Genomic DNA, 10236 nt, shown 5'->3' on the forward strand with positions numbered 1-10236 from the left:
GCACACACAATAGATCTTCGCCTAGACCTGCCAGCGCACATCAAAGGCATGCGCATAGTAAAGCCTGTTGACTGTTAGTCAAAGGGAATGTCCTTGATGTTCCACTGTGTTGACTGGCGCGGCTTAGCCAAGCAGCAGTCTGTCTACTACTTATGAGGCCTAACATGGCTTACGTTACTGGTGTTTCCATGCAGTGGGGATGTCACCTAGCAGTTTGTGTAGGAATAATACTTTCCGGGCCAATGTTAGATGGGTTTGAAGATGGCCAGTCCCAGGTGGCTGGTCCTTTTTAGTAATTAATAGTGGATGCATGACACTCTCTCAGGCAGTTCTAATAGGAGCCATGAGAAGGACACAGGGAAGCAAGAGTATTAGTGCTGAAAAGTCTAGTGCAACGCTGCAGAATGATTAGGATTCCCACTCCTAAAACTGTGGAATGGGTGTGTATGTGGGGTTGTTGGTCAAGTTGCCTGCATTTTCCTGCTCGTTTTATACTTCATAATTCAGATTTGTTTCTTTCCCCTCCAGGTGGTGTTTGTGGACAATTGGCGTGTCCTGCACGGCAGAGAGGCTTTCAATGGATACCGCCAGCTCTGCGGTTGCTACCTTTCCAGAGATGATGTACTGAACGCTGCCCGCCTGCTGGGCCTTCAAGCTTAGCGGAAGCAGCATGGGTGCAGACCCCTCTGCCAAACTTTCGAGACTTCCCCGTAAAGCTTGACTGGACATTGCGTGGAGCAAGACAGATGCTCTTTTGCTGGTGTTGGACCTCACTTCATAGTGGCGCCGTCCTAGAATGGGAAAGCACCATTCAATATTGACTTGTGACATGCAGTGGGATTTACCTGGCTAGGAAGGAACATAGATAGCATCTTGATGTGGGGTTGTCTCATTTCAGCCACAAGATGTTAGCTGTTGGTAGCTGTGTGCCCGAGTGCTTCTCATAGTGCCTTTTGGGTAACAAAGGGAGTTTTCTGCCCTCCCACGCACTGCTTTTAAATATACCAACAGTTGACATAGGTAGTGGCTCAGTGCTTAGCATTCGTTTTGTGTAATGACTGCCTTCTCATTTATCTGGTTTTGATTGTAATATTCCAGTGCCACCTGCGGGACGCACAATTGAACCCATCTTGCACTTGTTTACATCCATTCCCCCAACACAATTCCATCTTTTCAAGGCTAAAACCCATCTGGTTATTGAACACCGAGAAGTGGTATCCCATGAAGGCTATTGGACATATGAATCGCCCCCGTGTCCTGTGAATGTCACTGCTGTTTCCAGTATGGTGACGCATCTGCCCACACGTGGCACTCACTGGGGCTAGAGGGCTCATTGTGGACATTGGATTATATTAAATGGTTGCCCATGTTCATTTGGGTGGCATCTTGATCTTGCATTCCAGCCCCCCTTCAGTAAGACACCTGGGATCACGAATACTAGTCCGATTTTAATACCACGATACAGTGATGGCTTGAGCACATCATTTCACAGCTCCTGCTCCTATGCATTGCTCTTTTGGTATCCATGTCCCTCTTTACCTACATATGCCAGCTTTGATACATTGTTCCCCTCATGAGAGAAGACTTGATGTGTTTTTTGTGTAACGTATCCTTGTGCCATCCCAGTGCTCTTTTTTTGTAGTTGCGACTTCTCCTGAGCACCAGCTTCCTTGCACATGTGTGCCTCGCTTCCGCTACTTTTATACATGTCATTGCTACAACGCCCGCATTTCTTCAGCTCATCTGCAGACTCTGCATGACATTCTTGGCATCTCAACTACCTGTGAGCTATTGATCACTCGGGTGCTTTTTCTGTACCATCCCTTAAGGACAGGCTTGCCTGGTGTTGCACATCATTGGGTGCTGCCCCACTTCTGTACTGCCAAGGTTTTTCTCCTCACCCTTTTTGCACAGGCTCCCATTGGTGTCATTACCCAGTCAACTCATCCCACTGAAGTGAACACTAGGCAGGCTGGTCTGGCAGCGGTACTACTTGCATTGATCTAAACTGCTAACGTTAAGTGGATTTCCAGACCTCGGTAGCCTTCGCATCATGTTTAAAAGTGCCTAGATGTCCTTAGTGTTACCACTCAAAAGCCATCATGTTCCATTTAATCATGGGGTGTCGATGCAACTTACATCAGGCTATCCTTTGGGTCCCTTCACAATCCTTGATCAATTGAAGCATGCTCCAGGAGGCATAAAATTGTTAGTGTAGCCATAGTCTCATTTTGCCCTGATGCTTAACAAGAAAGTCACCTTTCCGAATTGTCACCTTCAATGAATGGCTTTGTGTTTCTAGCTCAATCTTTGAAGAAGTAAGCAGTACTACGTAGAGGCAAAATTGAGCTTCATCAATCTAAATGAACCAGAAACCTCGATTGTGCTTTTTTTGTTGTCGCCCATGCTAGAAGAGAGGTGCACATTTTATCCTCTATTAAACTTCTTACTGTGTTCCAAACAATTTAGTCTTCCCCAGAACCTGCTTCTCCTTTACTCTTGTTCCGTAAAGTTTTGTTTGAACCGGAATGTTTCTTCCTGCTTTCCAAGCTCTCTTCAGAGTGTGATAGTACTCTTCTTAACTTTGCCTGCTCTAACGTTTTACTTGAGCTGTACAAGAGTTGCTAGTTCATAGTTAAATGCAAAACCTTGTTCTTGTCAAGTACCTGGATGCGGTGCCGTTGTGATCAAGGTTCTGAGGGTAAACTCTGAGTCCTGGTCCTCTTTGACATATCCAGAGCAATGCCAAGCAGACAGTATGGCATGGGGATCAACTCCCAAGCCTCCCTCTTGATGGAGGGAACCGGACTCCACACACCACAAAACCGCTTGCCCGGGTATTGCGTGGTGCAGGGACTGGCTGGAAAAGCTGATGATGTTACTGGTTTAGACAGCAGCTGATCATGTGGCACAGGAATGGTCTGGCAGCAAAAACTGTGGCACCGGGGAGGACTGGCAATGGCCAGGAATGCAAAGGATATAGCAGGCAAGAAAGAGGCAGCCAGGAGGGTAGTGAGCAGAGCAGGCACTGGAGGGGAGCGGTACAGAAGAAAGAATTGGGAAGGGCAATTATCCAGAAAGGGAGAGGTACATGGAAGTGGGTTCCCAGGTCTGATCACAGGCCACATAACCCTTCCAATCAACCAAGAAATGCAGACGGCCCCGAATGTATTTGGAATCACAAATGCCCTGGACCTCGTATTCAGGCAGGCCATTGACCTCTAGCAGAGGAGCCTGAGGAGGGGGAGGAACACCCATAAGTGACCTCCAGGTAAGGTTTAAGCAAGGAGACAAGGAATACAGGGTGCACACGCCACCCCGTTGGGAGCTGCAGACGAAAAGCCACATGCAAGATACTGGCAACAATACAAAACGGCCCCAAAAAACGAGGAGGCAACTTGAATGGAAGTTCCGCACAGGTAAATTCCCTGCTGGACAACCATACCTTGTCCCAACCTCGAAAGCAGGAGCAAGTGCAGCGGTTTTATGCAACGCACTGGAATCTTGAAGAGTTTGTGATACTGTGTGATGAAATTGTATAAGTTGTTGAACCAAGACACCTGCTGAAGGCAACATGTTTTTCACAGGCAAGGACATGGGCAGTATATTCGGATGATGGCCGTAAGTACAGAAGAACGAGCTGATCTTAATGGACGAATGACAGGCATTGTTAACGGAGGATACCACAGGGGCAACGCACTTGTCTTGAATGCAAGACCACGCAGAGCAACAGAGGTTCGAATCCCGGATCCGCACTTAGAAACCTAGCTCAGGTACGGTATTAGGCGTGTTATAAAATAAAATAAATTCAATTGAAATAAATTAAGTTCAGACCAATTAGATTGCAGAACACTGGCATAGCAATGAAGATACTGCTCCAAGGTCTGGTTGGTAAGTTTCGTCTGCCCGTTGCTTTGTGTATGGTACCCAGAACTAAGGCATGGTGTGTATACCCATGAGTTTGCACAACACTTTCTAAATCGGTAGGTAAACTGTGGCCCTCTGTCTGAAATTATCTTTTACGGCAGTCTGTGCAGCCTATAGAGGTTGTGAAAGAAGACACAGGCCATATGTGATGCCATTTGTACTGTAGCGAGTTGGATGAAATGGGCCAACTTCAGAAAGCAGTCTACCACAACCATAATGCAAGTATCCCCCCGAGAGTCTGGCAGGTCTACAATGAAGTCAGTTGCGATAGTATATCAAGGAGAGTGGTTTCTCCATAGGCTCTAGTAGACCAGCAGGATATTGTCTGCTAGTCTTGTACTGAGCACAGGCAGGGCACCAGAGAACATAGTCCTGCGTGTGATGATGATGATGATCAGGCTATCAAAACCGCCGTTGCAAAACCATATCCAGAGTAGTTTTTAATATTCTAAGACCAGAAACACGAGAGTCATGAAAACGGGACAAATGAGCAGAGAAAAGAGCTTCAATGGGTATGTATAGACTACTATCAGGGAACAAAAGACCATTGGTTAGGTGCATCAATGGATCTTGCCGAAGGGAAACCACCGCTGGATCCTGAGCAGGTGCTTCTTTCACTTGTTGTAAATGCGGAACAATGACGCTCACAAAGTGTTTGGAAGGCAAAACAGGTTCACCTTGCATAGTGCAGGTGGACACATGATCATGTAGTTGAGATAAAGCATCCGCTTTTATGTTCTAGGCTCCTGGAATGTATGAGACCAGGAAGTCAAACTGCGGGATAAAGAAGGTCCAATGTGCTTGATGCTATTGGTGCAACGGATGTTCTGAAGATTCGTTCGCACCTCCACTTTGTGGAGTCCTCCAAGAAGATGGTGCCTCGATTCCTGGAATGCTTATTTGATGACTAGGAGTAATTTGTCTTGCATGACGTCAGTTTCCTAGAATGGTAGGTGATGGGATGCTCTGTGTTGGTACGGGGATTGAATTCGAAGAGCACTGCTCCGCTAGCCTTGTCCAAGGCATCAGCTTCCATAATGAACAGAGGTGTATTGTCTGTATGTTGAAGAATGGGGGCTGTCATGCAGGCTGTCCTTGAGATCTGAAAAAGTGGTTTCTGCGGAATCATCCCACCGGAATTCTGTCTTGGAACTGAGGAGGCGAGTGATGTCCAATGTCAATCTGGAGTAACGGGTAATAAAACAGTAAAAATTGGCAAATCCTAGTGGAACCGGCCAGTACAGGACAGCATTTCTCTGTATTTGCGTTAAGGTAGTTGTCAGCCAGATGAGTAAGAACTTCTGATACGTGGTGTGTATGTTCTTTCAGGGAGGAGGGAAAAGATGAGGCTATTGCCCTGGTACACCCAGACTGAAACACCTATCAAATCGGAGAACACAGAATCTGTAAAATGCTGGAAGACAGTGAGGACATTGCAAAGCCCAAAAGGAACTACACCATATGCCTAAGGCCCCAGTGGTGTTTTGAACGCGGTCTTCTGCTCATTGCCCACCCTAATACTCACCAAATGATAGGCTCCTCGTAAATCCAGTTTTATGAACACTGAAGAGGATGTGAGTATTCCGGTATGTCTCGCATTAATGGTGAAGGGTACCAGTCTTTCACAGTTGTCTCATTCAAAATATGGTAGTCAATGCAGGGACATAAGGTTCCCTCCTTCTTAGGGACAAAAAACAAGAGGGTCTCCTGTTGGGGATTTCAATGGGACAATAAATTCCTCCTGCAGACAATCGTCTAAATGCTGTTGCAGTACTTCCTTTTTATGCACAGTCAGTGAATAGATTCTGCCTTGTGACAAGGGATTATCCAGAAGTATATCAATCCCCATATGAATACGATTAGGAAGCAATGAAAACCGTTCCGGTTCTGCAAACACGTGAGAAAAACAACTGTACGCTTTGGGAACCTTCTGTACTGGTCGAGAATGGCTCCAATGTAGCTCCGGACACCACATCAGTCAACGGTACAGGAAAACCATGATTGGACACAAAACGTAAGTTTTTTGCCGGCCACTCTATGTATGGGCTATGTTGACACAGCAAAGGCAATCCCAGAACTATAGGGTATGATGGGCTTTGGATGACAGCAAAGGCAGTATGCTCCTTATGGTCTGCTCTCTGCATCGAAACGGGCGAGGAATGTTAATGCACTAGTCCTGATGCCAAAGTAGAGCCATCAATCACTTCATTCAAGCAGGCAATTGATTTTGGCAACAAGGGTGTTTTAGACCGGTGAGTAAAAGCTCCATCAACGTAATTGCCTGACGCTCCGCAATCAAGCAGGGCAAGAGCAGCTACTACAGACAAACCATTATTCCACCATAGGCTGACTTCCAGAGACGGAAGACGAATCGGGTGCATGGGCAGTACAGAGGTGATCAGAGGGCTTTCTTTAAAGATAAATGGCCTTGTTGCTCCCTTTGGTTCACGCAACAAGCCCTTTAGTTTCCCGCAGGTTTGGAAGGTCTCAGTGGGCATATTCCCAAATAGTGTATGCTGCGGCTGCATTATAGAGACAACTGATTAAGACGGCGTCTCCAGCTTCAGACAGGGGTCCACACAGGACACTTAATATGGGTTCCTGAGGTGTGTCTCATGATTGCTGAAACACATTGGGAAGTGGTGGTATTCTCATGGTCATGAAGTCGGGGACACAGGCATGCAGGGGTCGCATGTACAGGAGACCTGGGTGGACACTGTCCTGGCGCCTTTGGCACCAGGCTCATGAACAAAAGTAAACAAGAACATCCATTTAACACCAAAAACCTTTATTATGGACGTGGCACTACAGATGCATTAACCTTGAACATTCCAACCATTAAGCAGCCCCAAGTGTATTCTTGGGTGTGTCTGCTAATGGATTGCCTTTGCACGTGCTCACTTTCTAGGAGTGGCAGGATGTGGCTGGTAAACTGGCCCTAATGAGCGTGCCCACGATCTCCACTATATAAGATGCTCCGATCCTCAAGACAGACGCTTCACGTTATTCTGCACTTGCAAGAAGCGTAACGCTCACCATCGCCTGAGGTCAGATCCTGCTTACTGGACATCTTGCTTCCTGCCAGTAGACTTATCAACTGGGGGAAGCTGTTCTTACCTGTAAATCTCTTCGACGAACCAAGTATTCATCTACACTTTCCAGAACGCCGAAATCTTCATCTTGGCACCGCAGCACGACACGCACCATCTTTGACAGCAGCGCCTGCAAGGAAAAAACAGAAGACCAGGTTAGACATCGAATAAACAGTCAGTTTAAGGTTGTGCTTCGCCATACTTTGCGCTTTCCTTAAACCACCATTACCTACTGTCGAACATTGCGGTAGCATCCATCTTCCATCCGGCCGCGTATCGCGTCTCATAGCTGCATTTCCATCTAAGGGAAGAAAACAGAAGAGCGACATTATTGCGGGCATAAATAGGAGCAACATATAAAGACATTAAACAGAAAGAACAGCATCACAAGAGCTCAAGAAAGACTTACCTAAAGACTTATAAGGAGAAGCATAGTCACAGCTGGACTGGACGAATCCTTATCAGGGATCAGTGGAGGAACTAGATCCCATTCGACACGCCCATGCCATAAGTAGCAGTACGGAGAGCTTATCCTCCATAATTCACAGGAGCAGTATCTCCACGTCCCACCTTTTCTACCTCGGGCCACTGGGAATCAGCAGCAAGTTGTAAAAAACTGCAGAGATACTGCGGGGATAGAAAAAGATCCAAGTGTCCTTGTTTCAGATCCAGGAGCTGATTCAGGCAGTCAGAGCCCATTTAGAAAAATAGCCAAAAATGCTTTCTCGAACTCTCAGAAATCCTCCAATATGGGGCTGATAGATACGGAGCTGCCCAGGCTAAAGCACGGCTGGTAAGGTTACTTGATATGAATCCAATTTTGGCTTTGTCATGTTGGAAATGTTGAGGCCAGAATCTGAACTGGATCTTACAATGGTTACAGAACTATCAGTTTCCTAGAATCCCTGTCCATATTTTATGGATGAAGGATGAGCTGTGAAGGCATAATGAGTCGGACACAGACCACAGGTTCAAGTTCTTTCAACAAAGTTGTATTAACTCAAAAAGGCAGGGTGGAGTAATGCTTAACTTGCCCTATGCTAAGGTGGGATGTCTCTACCTAAAGAAAACTAAGGATAGTCTATGCCAGAAAGTCCAAAGTAAAACACCTGTCTGTGTCCAAAAACCTATACAATCTCTGACAACTAACAGCATACAATGTGTAGGGATGTCGGCATCAAAATGAATAGTGTTCAGGTTAAAGTTCTGAGTTTCTTCTAGCTCTTGGCTTGTAAACGGCTTCCCTTCCCCCAAGTTCAAAGTAGTTCATCAAGAACAGGTGTTCCCTGCCCCAAAAGTTCAAAACTTCCAGCTTTCAAAACAGCACTTGACTTCAAAGTGGCACAAGAAATCTTTGCACAACACAAGCTTCTTTATTGGTGTTTTCAGTGGCTTTTCCATTCAGGGGGCACCTGGTCTAGGTGCAGTTGTCGGACCACATGGTCCACCCATTACAGGTCATGCAACTGGTACCCACTTCTTGACTGCTTTCCCTTTAACGCCAGTCCACTGACTCTCAGCAGTGAGGCTTGCCACAGTCGCATGTCGCACTCTCCTGACACTGTTGTTCCCTTGGCTCTTACCAATGCTTGTTTCCTTAGAATATACAGTTCTTTGCACTTTGTTGACTTTGGTCAATGCTTAATTTCTCCTATCATGCATACTACTCTTTGTGCTCTCTTGGCTTTGCTAGCACTTGTTTTCAGTTAATGCAGTACATTGTTTCAGTGCAGTTCAAAATCTTCCTTTCAGTAAGATTCACAATGTTTTTCACTCCTCTCAATATGCAAGAGTGCTGCCAACTTGCTTTCATTTCGTTCGGCTTTCCAAATACCTTGCTTTCATTTCGTTTGGTATTCAAAGTACCTTATATCTATATAGCAATGTGTGTTTTCCATTTATATTAATGTCCATAGCTTTATTTCTATGACCGCCTGCCAGCCCGGTGTTCCCCCCTTCTGGTTGCACTCATCGGTCAGACTTACGGCTCCTTGCCAGAACCCCCGCCACCATGTGTTTCTTTCTCTATGTGTGGTTCCTCTGGTCTTCTCACAGCGGTGTTTTGTAGCTCGCGCACACCCAACAGTGCTTCCGCTGCGGCTTGCCTCCAGTGTCCTGTACCTTTGCCTCCCGCTGCATACACTCTGCACTTTTCCACGGGTCTCCAGTGCTCTTCCTGCCACACCGGAGAGGTCTACCTGCACCCAGCAGTTCGTGGGCGTTCATCCACAGCTCACTTAATTTCTTTCAGGATTCCATATTTTAAAACTCCCGCGCTATTCTCATTCCGAGAAGAAATAGACTGCTGACCATTAAAGCGGTAGTCCTGCTTTGCTCTTGTTGTCCTCCTCCTTTGCTTTCACAAAATGGGGATGTGTTGTTCTAGGTGTCCTCTTCTTCGTCGCAGTACTATAGTGGTGCAATTTGGGGAATACTTTAGGGGAATCACAGGGAAAGAGCTGACAAAGTCCTATAAAGGCCTGAGGGTTTGTTGTGAAAGGGAAATGGAGGATACTATGTCTCGCCTAAAGATGTCCTGTTCCCTACTCCCCAAGTCTCTTCCACACTGGTGATGCTCCCTCTCTCCAAAAGTGATGGCCTTTCCCTGGCCACCCGAGATGAAGATACCGGGGGAAAAGAAGTGAGGACCCCCTTGGGTTGCTCACAGAGCCATAGCATTCTCAGCCAATGCTGCTGCTGGATCTCTGTTCTGTGCTCCACATAAAATAGCATTTTCTTGTTTAAAAGTTCCACCTTCAAGTTTGAGAGCTTGTAGTTCCGGATGTTGTGGCCGTCTTACCCGGTCAAGTACCTTGTTTCAGCGCTGTTGTGATTGGGGTTGCGAGGGGGAACTCTTAGTGCTGGTCCTCTTTGTCTTATCCAGAGCGATGCCAAGCAGACAGTATGGCATGGGGATCAACCCCCAAGCCCTCTCCCTAGCCCCCACCTGATGGGACAGGCAGAGAGGGAACCTGGAAGCAGACTCCCCACACCACGAGACAGCTTCCCGGATTTTACGTGGTGCAGGGACCGTTCTGAAGTGCTATTCGAAGAAGCTGTTACTGGTTTTGACGGCAGCTGATAACCTGGCACAGGAACGGACTGGCAACGGCCAGGAAGGCAAATGGTATAGCAGGCAAGAATGAGGCAACCAGGAGGGAGCGGTAGCGAAGAAAGAACTGGGCAGAGCAATTACCCTGAAAAGGAGAAAAGAGCT

The 10236-nt window shown here is 46.7% G+C and overlaps 1 protein-coding gene across 5 annotated transcripts in view; it reads left to right on the forward strand.

Moving 5' to 3' along the window:
• The window catches only part of LOC138570232 (trimethyllysine dioxygenase, mitochondrial-like), a 280902-nt gene extending 271548 nt beyond the window's left edge, over positions 1-9354 (forward strand). For all 5 annotated transcript variants that reach the window (XM_069648970.1, XM_069648971.1, XM_069648973.1 and 2 more), the window contains exon 8: positions 529-9354. In XM_069648970.1, the coding sequence (XP_069505071.1) occupies positions 529-660 (132 nt within the window). In that variant the 3' untranslated portion in view covers positions 661-9354. The remainder of the gene's footprint in view (positions 1-528) is intronic.
• The last annotated feature ends 882 nt before the right edge of the window (positions 9355-10236 follow it).

This window comes from Ambystoma mexicanum, chromosome 2q, assembly GCF_040938575.1.
Source record: "Ambystoma mexicanum isolate Mex_15411 chromosome 2q, UKY_AmexF1_1, whole genome shotgun sequence".
NCBI classification, from domain to species: domain Eukaryota; kingdom Metazoa; phylum Chordata; class Amphibia; order Caudata; family Ambystomatidae; genus Ambystoma; species Ambystoma mexicanum.